Raw genomic sequence first — 26,715 nt, forward strand, 5'->3', positions numbered from 1 at the left:
CTTCAGCCTGAGTGTTCAATTCTTTTTCTCTTGTTCTGTTGCTATCTGCCCACGACTGCCTACCTAGGCTCCTCAGCACCTGCCTCCATCTGTTCACTAACCTCAGGAAGGCCTTCTTTAGCTCTGCCATGCCCAGACACTCCTCACTGTGTTGCCCAGGCTCTTCAAGCTGCCTGCCCCACCCAAGCCATTCTTTACCAGTAGGCCATGTTGTATAGCACATGACTCCAGCCCTGGCTTCTGCTGTTTGGACTAGGTTGGTCTGTGGGAAAGAGAATTGATAATAGCAGCAGCCTGTAAATGCCAGCCCACCAGGGTCAACCTGGTCCCTCTCTCTGGAATTTGAGCTGTTTATGCAGGGATAAGTGGGCCTTCAATAAAGTGCATCATTGAAGAGTTGCAGGGAGTAAGGAAGTAAAATGGCGGAGTCACTATAGTGGCTGGGCTCCAGAGGATGGGCCAATTCCCTCTCTGGTTGCTGAGGAGGAATCAGAGCCTCTTCTGGTGTGTGGTTGCAGTTACTATTGTACTGGGTTGGCCAAAAAGTTTGTTCTGGGTTTTCTGTATGATGGGGAACCCAATTAGAACCCAACTGGCCAACCCAATGTTTCAAAAGCAACTCAAGTACCATGAGACCCAGTAAGATTTCCAAGCACCTATTCCCACATGCATCTCTACTATCTTGTCCCTCCTTTACTTGAGGGTTTCTCTGTTCTTTACATTCAGAGGCATCCACCACTGACCCCCACTGCCCTCCTCCCTTCCAGTCAGTCAGATGGCCCCATCTGAGCTGCTTTTCTCTGGGAAGATTTCTGGCTACAGTTCGACTTTTACTATTCTTTGCTGAGTGTCAGAGACTTGATGTATTTTATCTTTTTTTTTTTTAACCGTTTATTATGTTTGGCTGTGCTGGGTCTTTGTTGCTTTGAGCTTTCTCTAGTTGCGGCAAGCTGGGACTACTCTCTAGTCGCAGTGTCTGCTTCTCATTGTGATGGCTCTCTTGTTGCAGAGCATGGATTCTAGGGTTCTTAGGCTTCAGTAGCTGTGGCGCATGGGCTTAGCTGCTCTCCAGCATGTGGGATCTCCCCAGAACCAGGGACAGAACCCATGTCCCCTGCATTGGTAACTGAATTCTTAACCACTGGACCACAAGGGAAGTTCGATATATTTTATATCCTTCCTTCTCTGATCAGGAGTCTCAGAGACATTAAACAGTTTACCAGGGAATTCAAACCCAGAACTTTCTTTCACCAGAGCTGTCCTCTTCCCTTCAGGCCATATTCTCTTTCCTTTCTGGGCCCTGGAATACTCCTTTCACTCTTCACGGATTTTAAAAATTTCCTCTAATTCTCCTCCCAACATAGAAACGATCTGGCATAGCTAAATAATTGTTCCATATATTTTGTCTTTGTAACAGAATTCCAAACTTCTACCCCCCGCTTTTTTTGCTTTGTTTTCTGTCATAACCTACTGAAGTGTCACACACTAAGTGGAAGAAAAGAAAATTGAGTATGTTTACTCAACGTGTGCCTCTAGCTCAATGCCTGGCACGTGGCAGATAGTCAGGGTAAGGATTCTAGTGTGGATAAGGCTTAGGTTGGTTTCCTCACTGATGGCGGTGTCACACTGAAAGGTCATTGTGTGGTTTAGTGGAAAGACATTGGACTGGAGCCAGATGGCATGGGTGTAAATTCCAATTCTACTTCATGCTGTATAATCTTGGGCCAGATACTTAACATCTCTGAGCCTGTTTTGTCGGATATAACATGGGAATTAAGTAATGTGTTTCCCAGGATTGTTCTGAGGATCTGGTGGCACACAGGGAGTGAAAGGAGCTCCCACCTCAGTAATGCTGGTTCGTCCACACAATGCCTTTAATTCATAGGGAGTCTAACAGGACCAAGGTCAAGGGCAGCTAAGGTGGCTTGTAAACATTCTTACTTTCTAATCCTATCCTTGACCCCTTTCTACCTCAATGACTTTTGGTGTCTGTCAACAAATAATCTTACTTGATTTTTTAGCACTGCTGGGCAAACAGCAGTTTAAACTGTTACTTTTAGGTTTTGTTTTTCAATTTGCTAGTAAACTGAAGTTATTGGACTCATTTTTCCATTAAAGATTTGGGGAGAAGTTTAGCCCCAGGCACAGAGAATTAATGCTATTTCCCTTGTTTGTTATATAACAGGACTCATCTCCACTTTTAATTGAAATGAAATGCTAAATATGACAGAATTGGCTTATAGCCAGGGTGGTATAACTGGGAGCTTTGGAGTCACAAAGGTCTGGGTTTGAATTCTGTCTTCACCACCTACTCCCTTGGACAAGATGCCAAATCTCTCTGAATCTTTTTGCTCAGTGTGAAAAGGGGATATCATTCCTCACTGAGTTGGTAGAAGGACCAAATGCTAAATGTACAGTGCCTGGCATACTGGAAAGATAATAAATGCTAGCGCTCTTTCTAGAAACAGTTTCTTAAACCTCGAGGACTTTGCTGGAAACCATTTAAAATAATTACATGGCATCTTGGAGTGGCATTGAGTCCACTTTGCATTTGAACTACTAGTAGATCACACTGGACTTGCATAGCGAGGACTTCTGGTAATTAACCCGGGGTTGGGTGATTTTGAGCCAGTTTTTATTCTGCCGCGGAATCCCAAAATGATGAGACTGGAGAAATGGTATTCCTTTAATTGAAGGAACACGTTTATGTTCTCAGGTCTATTTTAATCTTAAGTGCCGATTATGCATCATTCTCTCCTGTTAACAGACACTTCTGTAAGTGATCTGCACAGAGAGAAATAGGATTCTAACATAAATACTGTACCATGAGAAATTATCTTATTACCTAATATGCCAAAAAGCTAATAAGATAAAGGAACAGTTCGAATCATTTTTGGACAATATTAAAATTTGATTTTAGCTCATGGAAATAAAATGTAATTTCCTTTTATTATTCTCTTTTACAGGTAGAACAAAGGCAGTGAAGGGTGTAAGGATATTATATAGCTGTGTTCTGTGAGCGCTTGTTAAGGCTGTGGAATGGATCCAGGAAGGATGGCCTCAATAGCTCTTCCATTTAGAAATCATACTCTGGCTGTTAATGCTGTCTTATCAGATCTGAGTTTTGAATTTGCAGATGAAAGTAGAAAACCCCATTTCCTATTCAACTGTACAAATGTTTGCCTCGTGTGTTTGCATGCATTTGTCTGTTAGGGGACAAATGCGTAGTGCCTACAGAAAGGCAGGACAAAACAATTTCAAGAACTGGGAGTTTCCTGAATCATCTACGGTAAAAGGTGATTAAGTGTTGAACTCTGACAAGGATAAAGTAGCCAGACCCAAACACTGACTAAGCAGGGGCCCCAAGAGGCTTTATGAGTATCAAATACGCTTTTAAATATTATTCTTTGGGATTCAAATGTTTTATTTACAAATGAACAAGTAATGATTGATTTTGATGAAAGAAATTTAAACAGGACGCTAGTTGATGAAAACTGCTGGCTGCAACTATCATTTGGTTGTGTTTGATCTTTGGTAGAAGATGTAAGTAGTTTTGATGATGGTGGTGATGATGCAGGCTGGTTGTGGACACAAGTCTGTGGTTTTTTTTGCCTTCTCTTCCTATCACGTTGACAGAACTAATACTAAGTAAATGCCTTCAGTCTTCTCTGGAATGCAATTTTTCATCCAAGCAAAACATAATGTACCTAGGACCTGAAAGAAATTTAATAATCTCTGCATTCTTGTGATTTGTTAAACCTTTTCCAACAAACACCTAGAGAAACTATACAATGTTTGCCTGGAGATTTGAGGTAACAGGCTTACACTTGCAGTGAGATGGATTTTTTATTAGATGTTAGGCAGACACATTATGCTGATGGTGGGAAGCATTGCTGAGAGGGCGTATGTAGAATACCCTTCTACGGATATTTTAAAGATCTATTTAAACACCTACAGCTATTTGTGAAACTTTTAGGATAGATCTGTTGGAGGTTGGGGAATGAACTGTTTGAACTGGTAAGATTCCACCAACTTCCAATATTCCAAAATAATGTATCCATTTGTTTAAAGTGCACTAAAATGACACCTTTAAGGAGCAGGGGTGGTGATGCTTGGTGATAACTATCATAGGCTTGGCAGCAATATTTTTGAACCCTAGACACACATTTGTGAAGCTCTGTTATTCCTGGGGGGCAGTGATTAGTTTGAATGCCTGTTTTTCTTCAGAAAAGGAACGTAGGGTCTTGCCTTTAAGATAAAACTAAAGGAAGAAACTTTAAGTATGTGAAGTTCAGGCTGGCTTAGAGTTTTAATATTTAGTGTGGTTAATTAAATCCCATTCTTTGCCCTGAATTTAATTATGCTAACCACTGAAGTAATTTAATATAATAATAAAAAAGGAGGTAATGAGAAATGGAGGTGAATCTTGACTACTCCTTCCTCTGGATCAGTGGGGGCATTTCTTCTTCCTGTGTCAGCTTGTGGATGGTGATGTGATGTTTTATGGAGTAATATGAATTTTCAATTAGTGAGAAGATGAAAAAGAAAGACAGTACATCATCAGTGAATGATCATATCAGGAAATCACTATAACGCTCATCTGTAAAGTTCAGATCATATTTTAATATGACTTGATGATATTTTAGGTAGTCTTTTCCCCCTAGGCTGAGCTTAAATCATGTACTTTATACACAGTATGAAAAAGTCTTTGTTTAGGGTTCCTATTCAAAGATAAGAAAGTCAGATATTTGCCACTTCTAAGCAAAAATGAATTTAAATAAAGAAGTGATCTTTCTTGTCACTTACAGTAGAGATGGTCTGTTTCCTTACTATTGCTCAAGCTCTGCCATCTCAAAACTGAAGTGTGGTGCACCGAAGTCTGTGCTATCAGACTTGGATTCAAGTTCCAACTGGGGAACTTTGCTGGTGGTTCAGTGGCTACAACTCTGTGCTCCCAATGTAGGGGCTCTGGGTTCAATCCCTGATCAGGGAACTAGATCCCACATGTCTCAACTAAGACCTGGTACAGCCCAATAAATTATATATATATAAGTTCCAGCTGGAAATTTGCTAGCCATTTCAAGTTACTTAATCTCTTTCACTGACCTCAGTCTTGCCATCTGTGAAATGAGGATAGTGCTATCTCCCTCTCCCAGATCGCTGTGGGACCAAGGGAGGGAACACAGAGGGCATCACACAGACATAATAGATGGTCCGCAAATAGTGACTCCCTTTCTTCTGCACAAGTCACAAGTACACTTATAAATGAATAACAGACGCGAACGGATCATAAAGCCAAACACATTGCCAAATGTGTTGGCTTGTTATCAACCAGGACAGTGCTTCTGACACTTTACCAGTGATTCACTTGGGGATCTGGTTAAATATAGATTTGCATACAGCCTGAGACTCTGCATTTTAACAAGCTCCCAGATGACGCCTATACTGCGGATTAAAGACCACACCTTATAGTAGTGTGGAACTAGGGCAACGACTTTTGAATACTGAATTGACTTTGAGAGACTTGGCTAAGTTGCAAAACAGAATTTTACTCTGCCTTTTTCGTTTAACGGTAAAAATATTGGGGGAATCTGAAGATGCTACCAAAAAGAAAAAAAAAAAAAAGTGTGAATAAACACATTTAAAAATCTGGGAAGCTCAAATCCATTCTACACACTTTCATTTATTGTCTGGACAGATAAAGTACAAATAATTCAAACACAACAAGATTAAGGAAAAAAAAAAACATTTACAATACTTTCCCTCAGAAATCATCTAAACTAGCAAGATTAACATGAAGTCATTCATTATAACTAAAGTATACAACTGCCTGGTCCTAAGATTTTTTTTCCTTTTTTTTTTCCCCCAAGAGTGAACACATTATAGAGAAGAGATGTTGGCATGCCTTTCCCACTAATGCTTAGCAAATGCATCAAAACTTTGCCAGCAAACTGCGTTCATTCATAGCAGGTGATATAAAAAGGTTTCCCTGAATGTTGAACGAGTGTTCTCTGAACTGAAATCTGGTGTTTGTTTTTTGTTTTTTTCTCAAAACCGAAACGAGGAAAAAAAAATAGAAAAAAAATTTCAAGGAGGAGTCTACGGCGCAGCCTGGTTTGCGTTATCTGCCTACCACTACGACTACTACCACAAAGTTTGCCTTTCCAGTGTGAAAACAACAGCTCTGTCTACATGCACTTAGTGGGTTCAGCATGGGAAAAAACGCACAAAATAAGCACAAGTTATAAATAACCATAACGTTTTATTACCATTAAGACTAAACTGGTATTGAAAAGATTGTATATAACAAGACAAGAAAAGCAATAGCAAATTTAACTATCAACTAGATTATGCATAGCGAGTAACTGTTTCTATTACCCAGGGAAGAGCATGAACCCTTGTATTTTTTTGTTTCGTTTTTGTTTTAAATATATAACCGTACAAAGCACAAACATACTAAAATGATCAGTGCACTGGACGTGGGAGAATGCTCCCTCAGTCGTTTTGTTCCCTTAGCTCTGTTTTGTTTTCCCCAATCTGAATTACATTAAAAGAAAGACCCAGTTGTTTTTATTTTTCTACTGTGCAGTAAGAAAAAAATATTCACAACAAACATGACAATATATCAAACAATAGTTCTACACAAGTTACCTTGATACCTCTTTAACTGTCACTTAAATATCATAAGAAAACATTTTAAGACATATACAAACAAAACTAGCCAAGTGTTACAACTTATAATAAATTAACCCAAAGAAAAAATAACTTTATATATATATATTTATATTGTATATACACATACACACACAACAGAATGACACAATAATATGCTTCTTCCCATAGTTTAAGTAAACAAATACATAGTCTAGCCAATCTAGCTATATTTGATCTCGGCCATAGGCATCATCACATCTGCGATTAAATAAATAAGTGTTTCAAGCAACATAAACAGTGTTTCAAATGTACCAACACAGCCCAATTCTATCAGCATGGGCTACAAAGTGAATTTGAAAATTCCTTAATGAATTTAAAGCAAATGTATCTTTTGTTTTCCTCTCCTAAACACATTACATTTAACTATGATACTAAGATATGTAAATAATTTCGTAGCACCTACTGCTCAAACTAAGGAAGTTTTAGATTGAAAGGAAAATTAATCTTTTTAATTTTTGTTCTGCTGACATCCCATACTGATGACTTAAAGAAAAACTGTCTTTCAACTCATCTCCTTGCTTTTGGGTTTTGACTGTGGGGAACTGTGGTACCCTGGGTAGAACGAACACTCCTTTCCCCTAGTAATTAATAATTTTTTATATTATTATTACATGCTATGAAAAGATATGAAGATCATCTGTTTATAGCCCATCCTTCAAAAAACAGTCTACGAATCCAGTTTAAAACACACATCTTGATCTCTAAAAAGTTACCAGTGCAGTATGAACGCGACAAAGTTGTCAATTTCCCCTAAATTAGCCAGTCAAAATATTTTTTTCTCAAATCCAGATTCTCTTGTAAAAATTCTTTATATTTTATAAAAATAGATTTTTCTTGAAACCCATTTTCAGCAAAGAGACCACCTCTTTGGCAACAATGTTAATGTTATTAAATTGTTAATGTCATCAGGTATCCCCCTCGCCCCCGTCCCCTAACAGAAGACTGTTTTAGTTCACATGATATAAAAGAAAAAAGGAAAAATAAAAAAATTTGCAAAAGTTTTTTAATTTTTGCAATTTTTATTATTCCTCTTTAATTTGTGTGGGGGTTTTGTTGTTGTTTTTTTTTTTTTTTACCAATCTGATTGGATCAACATTTTGACAAAAAAAAAACTTTTATTTTCTCTCTTTGAATCCCATTACTTTGTAAAAATTGTTTTATTTTTATTATTTTTTTTTTGTTTTTTGTTTTTCTTCTTCAAATGAGCGAATGGTCATCTTAAAAAGATCCACCTTCAAGGAAGGTAGTAAAGTTAGCTGGCTGGGTAAAAATCCCTGCACGTCGCTATCTATGTATATATAGTCAACAACGACAGCTATGAAAGAACATTCAATGCATCAAAGGTATTTTTTTTGTGTTTTTTTTTTCTTTTTTTCTAAGCATTATAAAATCCTTTCCTGGTACACCTCAGGATAATCCAATGTTTTAATACTTAGGCAACACTGGCTTATAAAGTCCATGGTTGAATATAAGCCTTGAAAAGTTTGTTTCTCTCTCTTTTGTGTGTGTGTGTGTGTGTGTGCGCGCGTGTGTTTTGTTCGTATATATTTATATATATAATTTAATAAATAAGGATGGGAAATTCAGGACTTGTGAGCTTTGTTGGTTTTAAAGGAAACTTGCAACACTCGGTCTCCCAGGCGGTACCCGTTGAGGCTGGCAATGGCCATGGCTGCCTCATCATAGTTGGTCATGGTGACAAAGCCGAATCCCTTGCACTTGTTGGTGTTGAAGTCGCGGATGACCTTGACGTTGTTCACTGCGCCAAAGGGGCCAAAGAGCTGCCAGAGGACACTCTCGTCAGAATCAGGGGACAGGTTGTAGACAAAGATGCACCAGCCCGTTCCTGTGTGACCAGGGATGTTCATTCCCACAAGGCTTGTCATCCCATCAATGGTGATTGGAGAGAACCTGGGGGGACAAGCAGAAGGGGGGACTGGTCCAGACATCAGTCTGACCGTGGATAACACACAGATGCACAGACACAGACACGGGGCAGAGGGCTGAGTGAGTGTTTGCAGGAGAGTCTTCAGGGTTTAAAAACCAAAATGCAAAAACTAATGTCTGTGGCATTTCTTCTGATGGGAACAGCTAGACTGGCTAAGGCATGTAAATGCCAAGAGAAAATCCTAGCTCAACTCCTAAAAACCAGGAAGAACTCTCAGAGCAAGGCTCTGTCACGCTATCACAGTATATGTTCATAGGGTGTCTCACCCTGATCCTCTCCCTCCCTCCCCACAGTAGATAGTGAACTCTTCATAGAAGGGGCCCTACTTCACCCATCCTTTCACTCTATTTCTTTATTCAGTGGAAGCCATACAGGAATCTCACAGACATGACACATAGAAAACACTCAATAACTGTTTATTGATTGAATAGGTGAATAACACTGGTAGAGGTCAATGCTTGGGAAATTTTTTTTTTTAAGGAAGTCTAGGCGATGGCCCTAGAAGTGCTCAAGTCCACCATCTTTGCAGTCCCTTGACTTAACAATCGTTAAAGATCTCTTGACAGTATTGAGGATGGAGATACATGAGAATGAACAGACAAGACTTGTTATTACTCCAAAGGGCAGCTTATGTTTCATTTAGCATTTATTCAAGAGAGTTCCAAAAAAACCCCTGAGCAATAATAATAAAGGTGATCACTCCTTGATGCTATATTATCTGGAATTCATTTCTAAGCGTCACAGGAGTGAGATTTCAAGTGGTTTGCACATTTACATATCTTGAATCACTGTACATTAGAAAAGCAGGAAACTGTTATTTGTCCTATTATGACTACTTTTGTATTAGGCTTCGAAATCTTCTCAGTTTTCACATAATCTTGGAAAGAAAAACAATCCTTCAGATACTATTCATTGTCTGATAAAATATGTATGTGATTCATGATGGATGCATCAGATGAAACAATTAGGTTACCAGTGCCTACAGCAGAAAAAATATTTGTTAACATTTTACTTATACCAAACTTATACGGGTATTTTGATTCTATACACTGACTAGTATTTGCTTTTCATTTGGTTAGTGTTTTTTTTTTTTCCTGAAGAGAGGGATAGAAGGAGAGGAAGCAAAAACTGGGGAAGAGAATGGATTAAGTGTCATTTAGGACTGTTTTAAAAATAAGCATATATCCATATACACATAGGATTTGAAAGTCCTATGAAAGAATACTCTGTATCTAACTATTTAAATAATTAAATGGCTCCTGAAAATATGCTAAACACAACAACTCAACAGATATTATTTTCGGTATTATTCACTAAGTCAATCTTCCCTCTTACTTAAAAACAAATTAACAGGACAAAACCCAAATCATCATGGTACGAATTCTTAGAAGGGCAAATCCATATGTAATTGTTATTTGCATTATTTCTGAAGACTGTCTTCTCAACTTTCTCTCCTCCAACTAAGTCAACGGACTTCTTTCAGTTCATAGGTAGAGAACAGCTAAATATTATAAAGCCAAAGTCAGGGGCTAGCAAAGAGGTTTCAAGTAGAGCCTCAACTGCAGGTGGTAATGCTACCTGAGCACTTTGGTAGGAAGGACTCTGGATCCAAATCTGGGCTTAGTAGGAAAAGAGAATGCTCTTATCGACTCGTGATGTTTAACTATGGGTGGGGAACTGGAGAAGATGGCAGCGTGTGTGCTGTCTTCCCTGACCTCATCTGTATATAAGCATCACTCTCTTCATAGCATCTCACTAAGTCCAAGAGGAGCAAAGGTATGGGACAGAGCTGGGAAAAATGTAAAATGTGGGAACAGGCAAGCCGTGTGCCAGATCCATGGAGGTAATTCACAGTTAATCTCACAGGGGCTGGGATTGCGATTCGAGAGGCTGGTGCCTTGAGAGTGAAGTCTGCAATCCAGTTACTTCCTCTACTGTGTGCCGGTTTCCAGAGCAGGATACTGGGCTGGCCAAAAAGTATGTGTGGGCTTTTCCATAAGATGTTATAGAAAAACTCAAGCAAAGTTTTTGGGCAACCCAACACTTACCCTGCACAGCCAAGTGGTGAAAGACTCGCCTCATATGGGGAGAATGATTCAGACTACTCATGACCACACTTTTTCCCTTGACAGTAGGAAGGGGAATTAAAGTGTGCAGCTCTGCAGAGCAGGATGAGAAAGATGCTATGTCCCTGGGAGCTCAATGGGGCTTATCAAAAGTACACGTGGGAATCTCATGGACACAGTGACATATAGCACCCAATTTACAGATTCAGTTTTCAGACTAGGTCTGGAACACTCCTGTGACTACATTTAGAAAGTCCCCCAAACTTTGACTCTGTTTGAACCCTCGATCCCACAAAAAGGTTTTAAATAAAGGAAACAGCAAGTTTAAAACGTACATACACATATAACCAAGGGAGGACTGATAATTACTGCTAAAACCTGTAACAAAAGAAACCTCTGGTTGAGGTGCACACAGATACACTTTATTCTCAAACTGTGCCCTGAAATGAACACTGAGGTGGGGGCAGGAGTCATAAGGTCACCCACGCATTTATTCATGCTTTGGCCAGGGCTGGTAGTCCAAAATCTAATTTTTCCACTGGCAATCATAAGATTGTCAACCATGATAAGCAAAATGTTCTAATTTTGATTCGCTGGAATCTGCCCTCTTAAGTGAATCTTGGCATCGCTAATGCAAAACAGTTGCCTTGCAAGTTTGCAAAATCAGCTGGCAAAGAGTCACAGCCTTCCCTCTTAGGGGAGCTATTCGAGGACCAGATTATCAAGGGCTTGGTAGCTGTGGCACCTGAACCGTAGGAGAAGCCCACCTGCAAATAAAAGAAAAAGTGAAACACACAAACACACTTGTGTGCCCTAAAAGAAACAAAACCAACTGAGGTCTGAAAGTAAAAAAGAATCTGACATGCTGGTGGAAGAAAAAGGAAGAATTAAAAAAAAAAAAAAGTAAAGTTAGTGAATTAAAAAAAAAAAAAAATTCTAGCCCCAGTCTGTGCCAACACGGACATCTGGCAATCTGTGGAGTTTTAATTACCTCTTTACGCCATAGGCCATATTAAGCAAATTGTCCAGCCTGCAAAGAGAAGGAGGGTCTCTGGGTTAATGCCTCACAGATGGCAAGATCGCTCAATGGAACTATTAATAAGAATGCTCCATTTTCAAAGAAGAAAAGCTCAAAAACTTTCCCCGGTGCTCAGGAGCCTATCCACTGGTAGTTTCCCCTTTTCCTACCTAACGTAATTCATGTTGAGGTCAATGCTAGAGTTTAAAGCAAGTGTCTAAATGAACCTTCCTTTCTTTCAAGGTCTAAATTAATCTCACTCCGCCCCATCTCTTAGAACATGTGTGGATATTATATATGTTGTGTGTGAAAATTTTTAAAAAGGGACTAATGGCTTCTTATATTGTTCACTTTTACTGTAATGAAATTTATGAATAAAGGTCTCTGTTACGGATTAACAATACATGCACACACATCATGCATATCAGAATGGATCTTTCTTATTAGCCTGGATATTTTAACTAAATCTTCTTACCACACACATTTTTGGGCAGGAAGGAGTTTGAGGGTTCAGACTTTTTTTTTTTTTTTAATTAGCTTACTATTGACAACCTGAAAGCACCTCCCAGCAAATTGCCATTTTGTTATAATCTCCTTCATATTCAGTATCTTACTCAGGGACAAGCTTTTCACATCATGGGGCAGTAGTAACCATAGTTTCCACCATTAGAAGCCTGCTGGAAAGGCTTTTTACATAAATACTGCATGTGCTCTCGCACAAAATAAAAATTAAATGACTTGGACTCTTCATGAAATCATTAACCGTTTCATATTCAGGGGGCATGGGAGGACATTCGGAGGCTGATTTTTCTCCTCATTGTGGCCAGATGGAAGGGCCTATTATCTATGTGATGTTTGAAAAAGAGAAAGACCCTTTCATTAAAGGGAAGTCAGGGCATGGGTCAACTAAAATAATTATTTAGAATTATTATGGGTAGGTTAAGAATATTCTTATCTCTTGCACAGTAGAGACTGGTCAATGTCAGACTGCCTTCATGGAGAGATATCTGCCTTTCAGAAATGTCCCAGGAGAAGGAGAACGTCCCACTGCACCTGGAGCTTCCTAGGGGTTGGGTACCTCAGGGAAATGCAAATAAGGCTTGGACAAAGTCTTCCTCTTTGCCTTCCCAAAGTCTGCTGACTTAATGTCAGAGTGAAGTTAACACAGAAGATTGGGTTAATCCCCCCACCCAACCCAATAGAAGCAAGAGAAAGAGGAGAGCAGACCAGACCACTCCCTTTGGCAAGGACATGCCTCCTGGGCTACTCTTTTCTTTGACTTCATTAAAAGTCATTCACTGCCTTAGCCTTAAGTCTAAACTGCTGAATGTAGTTCCTTATCTGTGATGAACTCCTGTTGAAACTGAACCTTCTTATCTGGTTAAATGTAGAAATTTGTTTCAATTAAAGAATCTGAAGTTTAATCACAGTCATGTGCTAGTTTGCAAGGGGGCTTAGAAGAGCATCCTGGCCCAGTCATCACATTTTACAGCAGTGGAAACTGAGGTTCAGGGGGAGTGTCCCACAGTGATTCCAGGGGGCAGATGTCCTCACTCAGCCACATCCTTCAGGGCCAAGGGCTTCCCTGGCTCTTGCCCAGCTCTGTACTTGTGTAGTGGGGCTCTTGCCCCTGTGGGTACACCTACCTGAACCTCTGAGCCTGGTGGTGAAGTGGGCCAGGGTAGCGCCGGTTAGGGGACTGGTAGAGCTGGGAGAGCAGGGCCTGGCTGGACTTCTGGCTGGGGTTGTTGGCAAACTTCACAGTAATCGGTTCCGTAGCACCGCTGGGCTTCTGGCCATTCAGACCTTTGATTGCTTCTTCTGCCTCAATCCTCTTATCAAATCGGATGAATCCCACCCCTCTGGACACTCCTGGGGAAAGAGAAAGAGCCTTTGCAAACAGTGAACAAACCAAACTGGTAAAGATCCCCAGGAAGTTATGGGCTGAGTCCCATCAATGTTTCTAGGGGAGTCAGCCCACTTGTGGGGCCAGGGCTGAGCCTGGCTTCCTGAATCTCTCTCACCCATCAAAATGCATCTGCCTGCCTTTTTGCCATCATGGCTCTGGGCTGGCAATTCCTGCCCACAGAACACAGGCATATTTCACATCTGTCCCTTCCTGCTTTCCTCTACCATCCTGCTCAGCCCTCAAGCCTTCCTTTAGTTGCTGTAACTGATCATCCGCTGTCCAGTTTCTAGCCCTTCAATGTGCTCCCCGTACCTGGCAGCTAAATAATCCATTTGAAAGCAAACTCTGACCATACGATACCCTTTAAAAACACCTTTTATACCTTTTTGTACCTTTTCTGTTTTTTACCCTGTGAATGTACCTGTTCCTCATTGTTCCCTACTCCAAAGGCAGAAAAACAAATGAACAAAACCCATAAAAACCCCTTCCATGGCTCCAGGTGGCATACAGAGGAACTCCAGACTTCTTGGCATGGCATTTAATGCCCCTGATGATCTGGTCCCAACTCCCTGTTGAACTTCATGTAAGCCAAACTAACTGCCAGATATTCCTTGAACAGGCTGTGTTCCTCCTTGACTCCATGCCTTTGGGTATGTCCTATCACCTATTCTATGGGATATATCCTATCCACCTAGAATGTTCTATCTCTCTTTCTCACCGGACAGCTTCAAGTCATTCTCTAAAACTCCGTTCAAACACCATCCCCTTGATGGAGACTTCCCTTCCATCAGTGCCTACCAGGCACAGCACACCTCCTGAGCTCTCCTGGGGCGCTGGGCAGCTCTAGCTGGTACTCATCACACTGTGGTCTTGTAAGAATGGGGCTGTGACACCTTTGTCCCTGATCTCTGGTGTTCCTCTGCCTAGCATCTGGGGCAGAGCTGCCTTCAGTGAGGTTTGTTGCAATAATCAGATGATAAACACACGCTAAATGACTCTCTTGGTGGCTCAGATGGTAAAGAATCTGCATGCAATGCAGGAGACCCGGGTTGGATCCCTGGGTCGGAAAGATCCCTCGGAGAAGGGAATGGCAACTCACTCTAGTATTTTAGTCTGGAGAATTCCATGGACAGAGGAGCCTGGTGGGCTACAGTCCATGGGGGAACAAAAAGTCAGACATGACTGAGTGACTAACACTCACTTTCAAACGACTCTCAGGGGATGTTTTTAATTAGAGTAGGTGAAAACCTTCTGTCATCAAAAATGCAACCTGGGTGCCTTTCTTACTGAGAGGTGGTGGCAGCTGCTTTTCTTTATGATAGCCCAAGTACCACAGGATCCAATCCTGGGTTATCCCTGCACTAACTGGACAGGTGTCCCACTTTGGACCTCTGCTCTCTTACCTGTGAAATGAGCCAGTTTCAGTTTCCCTTTAACTCTACAGTGCTATCAGAGCAGACAGAGCTATACACAGAGGTTCTTTTCACATGCAAAAGTAATGTTATTTGGTTGAGGGTTGAAAGAGACTTTGAAGGTCATTCAGCCCCACTCCCAGCCTGATGGCTGAATCCTCCTTACAACTCTGCCAAGTGGTTTAGCTGCTGCTGGAACCATTCCCATGATGGAGTCCTTCTACTTCCCAGGATGGCCCATTTTAAATTTCAGCCGTTGATTGATAAAAAGTCTTTCTTTTAAGTCAGAAAGCTGCCTACTTATGACCCATACCCTTTTCCCTAAGTGACCATTACCCTTCTGCTCCGGTGGGTCACAGGGCACAGACCCAAAGGAAGGAAATAGCCTAGAAATACTTCACCTGTGACTTGATCAACCAGGATTCGTGAGGTGATGATACGGCCATATTGTGAGAAAAGCTGTTCCAGTTCCTTCTGGGTCATGGTTTTGGGAAGGCCGCTAACGTACAGGTTAGCATCCCTGATTGAGGCAGAGCTCGGACGGGCATATGAGACCTAGGAAAAGGCAAGAGGTGCTAAATGCATTACAGGCAACACCTTTCAAGTAGAGACAGAGTCCACAACCGAGACGACAGCCCCGCGTCTATCATTCTAACTCACAGTGTCAGTTCAAATAACTAACTCTGTAGTTCCCAGATTTTTAGTTGTGCTTGGACTAGTAATGAGCACCAGGAGAACAGCAATAGAGGAACAAAAGGAGAGTGGATGATAACTTAAAACAAATGCACAGATGAGGGTCTCTAAGTGCAGAACAAAATAGCTACTGTATGGCAGCTGTTAAATGCAGAACAACCCACGCATGGAGTTCTGAAGATTTACCTCCTGGATGTGGGTGTATAGATGATTTACTGTATCCAACACATAATAATTTTTGAATAAACCAAAAAAAAAAAAAAATCCCCATGAAACTCTGCTCTGCAGCTTTCTTTCCTTGCCACCCCCAACCCCCAGTCCCTTCTTGAACACATAAAAAGCGATCAGGTTCTCTGCAAGATTTTTTTTTTTTAAATGTCCCATCCTTTGTGTTGTTCCAATCTGTTCCCACAAGGTCTGCTCTCGCTGAATGACAAAGTGCTGGTGAAATGGGGCTGAATGAACATCTGCTTGCGAAACTAGATATGTGACCTTGTCATAGCATCTGCAAGAACCAGTTGCCTTCGAACTTGGAAGCAGAGCAGCTAAAACCACAATAAACAAAAATGAGGGCACGATGGGAAGGAGGGAGGAGAGGCCAGTGGAGAGAGACGCGAGCCTCTCCGATGGTTATAATAAGTTTGACTTTATAAATTTGTCCTCCCAGATCTCTCAACTGCTTTTTTTCCTCCCCAAAAAGCTAACACAGAAGTGTAAACAGATCTGAAATTCCATCTGCAAGAAGCCAAATCTGTAGCAGTACACATAAGCAAAGCAAACCCCAGCAGTCATTAATTTTAGACTTTCATTTACTTATTTATTTTTTTAAGAAAACAACATCAGACATTTGAAATATAATTTACAGCTAGTCTAACAAAAGCATTTTCCTGCTAAAGCTATTTCTGCGGCGGTTATGGCTCAGAATAGATGATGAAAACAGTCATTTCAGAGCACATCTGACAATGTTGGACAGGAAGGGACCTATATGCCTTAGCATTTTTCAGTTTTATTTAATTTGTATAAACAATTCACAGGACCTGCTAAGACTACAGGGGTGAGGGAATGAGTGGGTATGCTTGTGTGTATGTGTGATCTGCACACACGAAAGCATGTTTGCAAAAGGAATTGTATGCATTAAATTGGACCTTAGGCATTAGGAACTAAACCTCCATCAGTGAAGCAGACCTTGCCTCTGAGAATGGGTCTAGCAGTGAATCCCACAGAGGGGCATGAAGGATGAGTGTATCCCCTCACTCTACCCCTTTCCATGCAGAGATGCCAGGTCCCTTTATGGGTTCCACACCTAAAAATAGATGTTGACTCAACAGATAAAATGATGCTAGTGACGAATCTGCCTCGCTGGCCTCCTACTGCCAGTGGAGCAAGGAATCCTGTCAGCAGCGTCTACCTCTTCCAGAAACTCACGTGTGGCTTCTGTAGGCTCCTTCCCAGCAAATGGACGACATGCAGGAAGGTCTTTGCATGGAAGGTCCTTGTGTGTGCATTTAGGGGGGAGGACTGAAGGACCATGTGACTGCCAAGACAGGACATCACTCCACATAAGGCTGTCCTACCCTGACCTTTCAGGTTATAATCTAGCAGAACTGTTTTTCTTAGGCATGAGGAGAGAGCGGTAGGGAGAAGAAAATAAAAACATCACAGTGATATGTCTGTGGTAATGAGGGTCACCCTTATCTCACCCCTGCCGATTGCTGACAAATTAACTATCTGAATGATCTTCATGCTCCCAAAAACATACGTCCCCATCTCTATGCTTTTGTTCATAGGGAACATTTTCCCACCTACTTCCTCAGGTCCTAATTGTATGGCCCTTTTAAGGTCCAGCTCGAACGCCACCTTCTCTAGATGGCTTTCCCTAATTTTACCTCCTCTTAAAAATCTCCCTGGCAGTGCTCTTGATGGTATCCATGGTACTTAACCCATTCTGACCTTGATTCTCCACTTCTCTATCTAGTCTGCTGATCTCCTTGAGGTCATGCGTTGCGTGTGTGTGTCTCATTCATCTCTGTGGTTCTAGCTCCTTACCCGGACTCTCACAGGGTGCTCAACATCTACTGAAAGAGTGAATGAACACCCACAGGTCATAATGAATGACTCGGGCATTAATGGCATGTTGGGTTAACTGCAGCTTGAATTCCTCCACTTAGGGGGATCACTGAGAGTTCAGCATCCAGAATCATAGCTTTATTGGCTAAGCTGTGAGCTAAGAGATAAGTCTCCTATTCTCCAGAATCTGGGGTAGGAAGGACTGAATCTTGTTCAAGAACTAGATTTAGAGGCCAGTCTTAGAAAACATTTCCTGAAGATCTACTATGAGCCAGGCATAGTGCTGTATGCTGGGGATACACAGCAAGCAAGAACAGGCATGGTCTCTTGCCCCAGTGGACTTCCGAGTCCAACAGCGGCAACAGGCAACACCACAGCAGGTACTGAACAAATGAGCTGCAGAGACGAATGGTGAACAAATGGACCAGTTATCATAATGCCACAAGGTGAGTGCCGTTCCAGGGCTATATGGGGAGAGACAGGTGGGGAGACAGGTTGTATGACTGTGTGGTGGGGTCAGGGAACCATCGCCTGATGATGACCCTCCACTGCTGTGAGGACAAAAGAGATGGTGAAGGTTGAGGGCATAGGGCAGTGCCTGCCTGGCACCCCATCAATGCATAATGGGTAGTAATGACCTTGATCCCCTTAGTTCTAGGCAGTCTGAGCTGGGGTACAGGGGAGAGCAGGCTGGGGTACAGGGGAGAGCAGGCTGGGGACAGGCCTGCTAGGGAAAAGGAGCTGGCACAGGAAAGTTAATGACAGAACCAAAATCGATTCCCCAGAAGAGGATTCTGACAGAGGCAGAATCTCAGCTGGGAAGGATTACTACAACATACTCCAGTCCCAGCCCAGCGACAGATCTCAAGGGTGAACAGCACCTCAATCATTCACCAAAGCCTAAATCCCACTTAATTTTTCTCTTCTATTTGGAACTTTAGGTCTATCGTTTCTCTTAGTCCCCCATCCTGGAAACCTGCAGAAGTGGGAGTGGACAAAAATAACAGAAAACGGACCTTCCCACATTCAGTATCCAAATGCTTGTCCCATTATGAAAACTTTTCAAGTTTCTTCATACATTTGTTAAATCCTAACTGAGTGACTACAGGTCTCAGGCCCTTTGTTAGGCTGAAATATTTCTAAAAACATCATTGACTTTTAGCTCCGTCCTGACATTTAACACAATTGCTTGTTTATTAACCCCACTAGAACCCAGGGCTTCCAACACTGGAAGTGCCCTAAAGAACCCTGAGTCTCAGACCATCTGGGTCTTGCTCACTTCTTTCATCCAGAATCTCCGAAGACAAGACTGGCATTTCTATGCCTGCACCAATCTTGCTCTGAATCTCAGGAGCTGGAGTAGGGAGACCACTCCTCTCTCTGGGGAAGGGCGGCCCAAAGGCAGGTGACTATACAAATGATCTTGTCGGAAGATCAAGTCACTCCAAACTCCCTCTCCCTTCCTGTTCCTACATGCTTACAGTTATTCCTACTCTCTGCAAGAGGGACAGTACAGCACAGAGCTTCTGAGATGTGGGCTGCCTCCAGTACTCACTAACTTTGTGACCTTGGGCAAGTAATTCGATCTTGATAAGTCTGTTTGTTTACTGACAAAAAGGAGGAGAATTCTCCTTCTATGGCTTTTCAAAAAGAATTAAGACATCAGACTTAATGCATCTAGCACATACCTAGAATTTAGAATCTACTTAGTAAATATTATTATGGGATGACTCAGACTGACTTTTGTGGGTCACCCTGGGATGCTAGCTCCCATAGGGCACATCTTTCAATTTGACCACACAAGCAACCATTTGGAACATGACTAGTGAACACTTATAGAAGCTCTGTCCTCCTCCATCAGACTGGTGGGGCCTGGGATCATCCTTTACCACTTCACAGCCATGAATTTCCTCTAGCAAGTTCCTACAGATTCCTCTGCCTGCCATCTACAAAGTACTTTTCACTTTCCAAAGTGACTTCACAAGGCTGCTCTCAGCGATTCTCACCAAGGTGGGAAGGCAGGCACTGTCATTCGTCCCAGATGGGGCAGCAGGACCAAGGCGGGATCTGCCCCTCGCTGCGCAGCACTCACAGGTACCTTCACCTGCTCACAGCTGGGGCGTGGCAGGAACAACACGGCCTGGGGAAAACCTTTCCTGAATCATCTGGCAACACTGTGGCCCTCGTCTGACCCAACATGGAACAGAAAAAGAGGGCACTTGGAAAGCATGATAAAGACATGGTCTTGAGTGCTACAAGGAGGGTGAGATGAGAGGAAAGGGGCTTCTTTAGGAAAACACTGGTATAGAAGGTGAGTGTTCACTCATTCATCCCTTTCTTGAACATGTACTGTGTGCCAGGCCCTCTGCTGGGAGGGTTTTTTCTTTAAGGATCTCACAGTCCAGTGAGGAGAGTAAGCAAACAGGTGGAGAGTGCAATGCAGAGGGCTGTTCCTGCCAGGGGGAGACTCACTTTCCTTCCACATGGAGGATGCCTCCTGGATAACGTCCAGCTCCTTTGTACCCCTGCATCCCCTCTTCTCCAGGGAAGTGGTGCAATGGCTCTGAATAGGCTTTAATAAAGGGAATGAGCATGTGAGCCACAGACGCTGCCTGCTTCCTCCCTTCTGGGAGCCAGATGCCAGCTGGAAGTCCACTTTCTATTTCCGCTTTTATGTTCTATGGGAGTCGGCTATGCTCTCGTGTGGGGAGTCCTATGGGGTCCAAAGCACCCATGACATAGTGTATTAGTTTGTCAAAGCATGGGGTTCTGTGTTAAGAAGTTCAAAGTGTCCACAGAAGCCTTTGGGCCTTAATCAGTAATAAAGAACTTAGGGTTCCATAGTTTTTCTTTCTGTCTTATCTCTCAATTGGCTTAAAAACTTGGATGTAGAAAACAGAGGTGTCATTTGTTGAGCTCATTTGAATTACAAGGACCTCTAGCATTTTCTAGGATGTTTTCATGAGCTTGGTGTTCTGTTCACAAAACTGTTCATTTCCACAACCATAGTTCACGGTAAGTGGTAAGGGTGACAAGTGATAATGGTGATCTCAGCAGAATGCATTATCTTTGAAATTTGTTTCATAGAAATTTGATGCTGGAAGTGAGCTCAAAAGTTCAGGGCAGGATGTAAGACAGTTGGCCAACCACCTTATGCATTTCCAAGGACAGGAAGCATCCTATGTAATCACTGGCCATCACTGACTAGTGGAAAGTTCTTCCTTCTGCTGAATTCAAACCTGTCTCTCCCATAGCTTCTAATCTTCTCCTATTTCTATTCTGGTTCCACATACTAGGAGCATCCTTCCTGTCCTCATCACCCCTTATCTTGTGGGTCTCACTGATACGTCATATTTAGAGCATCAGACAACTGTATTTTGAGACAGATAACTCCAAGGAAGCTCTCATTTATGTTACTTTAACAGAAATGGAGCATCTCTTCAGCAATGGGAAAGAGACAGAGGTTAAGAGCAAGGGTTTTGGTAGAGAGATGTAGGTTTGAATCCTAATCACTTACTAGCTACAAATGGTAAAGCTTGGGGTAAGTCACTTACACTTTCTGAGCTTATCACTTGAATCACCTAGTTTGGAAGCTTCCTAATAGAGCTAATAGAGCATTAAACAAGCTGATGCATATATGATTCTTAGGCACCATGCCTGGCACATAGTAAGTGAAAGTGGTAAATTGCTCAGTCATGTCCAACTCTTTGAAACCTCATGGACTGCAGCTCGCCAGGCTCCTCTGTCCATGGGATTTCCCATGCCATTCCCTTCTGCAGATGCCTGCCACACAGCAAATGTTCAATCAATAGGGCTCTGAAACAACTGCTGTGTACTAACGCCTGATGCTAGACACTGGCGGTACAAAGATGAATACAACAACCCCTGACATGCAGGACTATTAGTTTAGCAGAGGATACACTTATTTCAGAAGATCAGATTGCAGATTTTCCCCAGTCTGTTGTAACACAGTACTCTCTGAGTGAGCAGAAACTTCCCAGAACATACACGTCCCTGGGGACATTCATTCCAAAGAGACCGGAAGGATGGCAGCAGAGAACAGACTCTGGTGCTTCCAAGGCCTTCTAGGAGCAAACCCTCCCTGGGACCTCTGATCCCACCTCCGGGAGTAGGGAGAGAAGAAAGCAGCCAGCCAGTTCCTAGACAAGAGAGTTTTTATTGTGAGAATCAGCTTATTCCTGTGCCTATGGCTGCAGCCCTGCCCACAGACAGGACAGGTGTCTGCTTACGTGGCCCCACGCCTCATATTTTCCCCACCCACCACCTAGTATATGATGTCCTTCTATCAGGGGCAAGACCTGATGGTACTGTTTCTAATGAGTTCTTTTTTTTTTTTTTTTTAATACTTATTGGCTGCGTTGGGTCTTAGTTGTGGCACACACGCTCTTCGTTGCTGCGTGCGGGATCCTTTTAGTTGTGGTATGCAGAATCTTCAGCGGCAGCGTGCAAACAGTTGCAGCTTGTGGTAGCTGTTTCCCTGACCAGGGATCGGACCTGGGCCCCTTGCATTGGGAGTGTGGAGTCTTAACTCCTGGACCACCAGGGAAATCCCTCTAATGAGTTAAAATTGTGCTGCTTCTTCCTGCTCAAAACCTTCAGTGTTTCTCCAGCACCTTGTGATGGAAGCTCAAATCCCTTACCTGAGCATCTAAGGTCCTCTGGGATCTGGATCCACCTCTAATCTCCTGCTAACCCCTCTAAGCAGCCTAAGCCTCAGTTCAAACAAAATGTCTCTGTTCCTGCTATCCATCATCCTCATGGTAAAATGAACTCCTGCTCATCCTTCCAGGCTCAGACTGAATGCCACTTCTTCCGTGAAGCCCAGGCACAAAGGCCTGCTCTCCCCTCAGACTCTGCAGATGATACACATTTCAATGACAGTAGCTATCACACCCTCCCACCCATCACAACCATCTGTGCTAACATTTCATCTCCCCCAAAGTAAGAGCATTCTGGTGGTCTCTGCAGACTCTCTGTGGCATCTAGTCTCCAAGCTTTATAGAGGGCAGGAACTCAATAACATTCTTTGAACTGAAGCAAAAAAAAATGTGTAATGTACTATATGGAACACATTTTAGCTCTTTTCCCAGGAACTGACTCAGATGTAAAGAAGGAGCTAGAGGGACCCATGGATATGAAGTGAATCCAACAATATCATGAAAGTATTTGGTACACAGTAGACTGGATAAAGACTTCTTTTAAAAAGGGGTGTGGTGATAGAATTCATGTGCCTTACAACTTCTTTTTAAAAGCCCATCAAATTATCAAGGGGGATTACTTGGTATAAGCACCTTGTGGTCTGTCTAGTGGTCCCTGGAAGGGAGAGAGATGTGCTAAAGATTTCATGGCCTGGTTAGTGGAAGAGCTGGTCTCAGACTCAGGGCTTAAGATACTGAGTGTCCTCACTAAATTGCAACTTCCGACTCTCACTATACTGGTAAGACTGCTGTGGCCTCTTGAAAGCTCCATAATACTTTCCACTACACAAAGTGAGACTCAGATTCATTCTTCATGTATCTCTGAAACATGCAGATGGGGAAAAGTCTTCCCCTCTCTCTATGTAATTCTTACCTTGGGGTAACCCTATTCACTATCATCTTCATTCTGGGAAGCATCTTGAGAATTCCCTATAAACCAGGATTACCTATAAGTGAGATAATTCTGGCTCAGTGTGACAAGTACTTGTCCAAAGTCACACAGCCAGCACTGTGCCAGTGCTGGATATGACTCTGGGATCTTTCCACTATGCCAGGCTAACGTGGACAGTGAAATAGAAGCCACGTACTTGGCACAAGCTGCTACTTTCCTTGGAAAATTACCAAGCTGGAAAGATCACGCTATAATATTTTATTAGCTATACTGTTAAAGTTGGAAGGAACCATTCTGCAGATCAGGAAATAAGTCCAGAGAAATAAACTAAATTGTCCAAGGTCATCCTAGTAATTTTTAACGGAGCTGGATCTGACTCCGTCTGAACTCAGAGCTCTTTTGAATGGACAACAAAGGGGAAGGAGAGAGGGATGTGGCTCTATGACCTTTGACAGACCAGCTGGTTTGCTCTGGGGCTTCACGGTAACCATGGAGAAATGATCTTTTATTCTCCAGGGCCACTGATGCTCTAGGCCAGCATTGCCCAAGAGAACTTTCAGAAAAAGTTCTAGATTTGTGCTGTTCAACGTGGTAGCCACCATCTACATGTGGCTCCTGAGTACTTCAAATGTGTCTAGTGTGAATGAGGAACTGAACTTTTCATTTATTAACTTATCAATTTAAATTCAAATATAAATAGCCATATGTGGCTAGTGGCAATTATACTTGACAGAACAGTTCAAAGTCCAGAAACAACACAAAGTTATAGCAACTTAGAGCTACAAGGGACCTTTAGGATCATTTAGTCAGACTCCAGTCTGCTATAGCAGTCCCTCTAAGTCATCCCCAATGACTCCATACGAATGTCTCTGACAGTCAGGGACTCACTATGACCCCAGGCAAATGACAGACACAAAGATTGTCTTCTCAGATTCTGGACATACAAGATTGAGCTTCAGAGTCACTGCAGACTTTTTTTTTTCCTCTCTAGAGAATGGAAGAGCAACCACTGTGGGTGAATACGTGAGTGCAGGACCATCTGGCTGTCTTCTTCATTTGCCTCTGAACAAGCCTTATAGTGTCTGGTCCTTTCAAAACACGGAGCTGAGAATGGGAAACAAGACACCTGGGATGGGTTGACCAGAGTAGACCAGAAAGGACCACTGCTTCCTAGGATCTGGAGTGGACAATTCTCCTAAGACAGCTGAGGTAGACGATTGTTTTTAAGCAGCTCACATCACATTGTGGGATCTTTTACACTGGCAGCCAGCTAAAGGCCCTAAGCCTCATTCCACATGAAAACCTAGGTGTGCTTGTAACCTGTACCTGCCCAATTTTCTCCTGTCTCCCAGACACGGGGCACTGTGGATGACCTTTAAGATACTGGAAACATATGAACCTCACTAACTGTATCTCCATCTTTCCAACTCCTATACCTGTATCTGAAATTATTCACTCAGAGCAAGTTAACAGGGCCCTGGGAAGCAAAGCAGCTGAAAAGAATCTATCACAGGAGAGAAAGAGGGTCCTGTACTGCTGGGGTAAACGGGTCTCCCATTTTCACTGGTGTTGCCACTCTCTCTCTTCACTCCTTGGGGATTCAGTGATCCAGCCGCCCCTGCTGACCTTGGCCGGGAAGCACTCCCACACTGGCTCTGACTACAGCCATAATGGAGGAGGAGAGACAAATGCCTTTTTATTATTAATGAGACTGAGGGAGGTAGTCTATCATTTCTGGGTGGGGTGATATCCGTCAGCAAAAAATGATCTGCTAACTCTCCGGGAGGCATTAAGGGCAGTGATAGGAGAAATAATTGCTTATGCCGAGTGCAAAGAAAAGATGCCTCAGCGGAATGGAGGCCTTTAGCGAGGCAGGTGGATTGTGGGCGGAGGGAGGGAGGCGAGGCTCCCTGACGACCCCTGGCAAGAGAAAGAAGCGGGAGGGGCAAACGGGAACCTGTGAAACTCAAGTGTGGAAAGATTCCCCTGGAGGCACCGTTAGTGCTATTAGAAGAATAAAGCGAAAAGGGAGAAATGGCTAAGCGGTATCGGAGCAAGAGAGGCTGAAATAAAGGAACTGCTCTCCTTCCTGGAGAAAAGAGGTTTTTTTTCCCTTCTGAAAAGCCTTCACTCACACACCTTCCCCTCCTCTAGCCCTGCTCCGTCTGGAACCAGGCTGCTGCCTCATGATAAAGCTTCCTTCTTACTCTCTCACCCTCTCTCCTGATGGAGTGCCAACTCTCCTGGGTTCAGGCAGAGTGGCAGGAGCAGCCTTTGTGTCTCCTCAGCCAAACCTAATCCTGAAATCACTCACACCTTCAGTTTGCACAAGAACTGTGCTCTGGGAATGCTGTCTTTAAAGTCACAGTTTCAGAATTTGAGGAATAGCTGAATGCAATGATTAGGGCAAGAAAAGCCACAAAATCATTTCTGAATGTAATACAATGGGAAAAGGAAGGAAATACAAAAATGTTAACAGCGTTGAGTTGGGAATGGCTGATGTTGCCTTCATCAGATGATAATGAATTTTCCAAATTATTTATAAATAAGCCTGCTTTGCTTTTAAAATGAGTAAAACAAAGCTCCTAATAGAGATGATGAAAAACCAAAGTCTAAGGCTGACAAAAACTTAGCATAACAGCCCGCAGGCCACTGGCCTCATTCGTCAAACACCCCAAGTGACATGCCATTGCCGGATGGAATTTCTTGGAACTTCACTTTGACTAGATCCCTCCTGTGCTCAAACCTGGTACAGCTTCCTAGTCCCGCCCCTCTACCCCAATCAAGTGGGGACCCCTGCAGCCCCGTGGCCACCCCCACCTCCCTGCATTAGAGGTGCTCCTTCGAGTGTTTGTGTCTTCCATGAGAGAGGAACTTCCAGAGGCAGAGCACTGAATGCTTCTCTAATCCTGCTTCTCAAACTTGGGTTAAAATCCAAACGGTGTCCCACTGCTCAGAGCTTTAGGATTCCAAATCCTCAAATTCCATTTTGGATCACTTTTTACTGGAGGTGGTCAGTGTCACTTGTATGTCAGCCCAAACTTTTGATAAACATATCCCTCTTTTGAGACTACTACAGAATCATCTACTTTTCTTTGTTCCTAATTCATGCAACAAAGAGCTGGACCACTGCAACTGCATTCTGAAGAAGCACTAAGAAGGGGAGTGCTTCTTAGTGAGAAGCTGGAATAAAGAGTAAATTCAGAAGCTGTTTTGTAAAGCCTACAGGGAAGTTCAGGACTGGACTGGCATCCACTGTGAAGTTTAGGGGATACTGG

The 26,715-nt window shown here is 42.7% G+C and overlaps 1 protein-coding gene across 9 annotated transcripts in view; it reads right to left on the minus strand.

Moving 5' to 3' along the window:
• Positions 1-5,663: 5,663 nt before the first annotated feature.
• Positions 5,664-26,715, minus strand: part of ELAVL4 (ELAV like RNA binding protein 4) — a 160,805-nt gene continuing 139,753 nt past the window's right edge. For 5 of the 9 annotated variants that reach the window (XM_027537309.1, XM_027537311.1, XM_027537307.1 and 2 more), the window contains exons 4-7: positions 15,469-15,622; positions 13,393-13,618; positions 11,720-11,758; positions 5,664-8,667 (exon numbers count right to left, since the gene is read on the minus strand). In XM_027537309.1, coding sequence (XP_027393110.1) covers positions 8,298-8,667; positions 11,720-11,758; positions 13,393-13,618; positions 15,469-15,622 — 789 coding nt within the window. In that variant the 3' untranslated portion in view covers positions 5,664-8,297. Of the gene's footprint in view, positions 8,668-9,062; positions 9,642-11,719; positions 11,759-13,392; positions 13,619-15,468; positions 15,623-26,715 lie in introns of those variants that run through there. The other 4 variants (XM_027537312.1, XM_027537313.1, XM_027537315.1 and 1 more) reach the window with 3 other exon arrangements.

The sequence above is a fragment of the Bos indicus x Bos taurus genome, chromosome 3 (genome assembly GCF_003369695.1).
Source record: "Bos indicus x Bos taurus breed Angus x Brahman F1 hybrid chromosome 3, Bos_hybrid_MaternalHap_v2.0, whole genome shotgun sequence".
Lineage (NCBI taxonomy): Eukaryota > Metazoa > Chordata > Mammalia > Artiodactyla > Bovidae > Bos > Bos indicus x Bos taurus.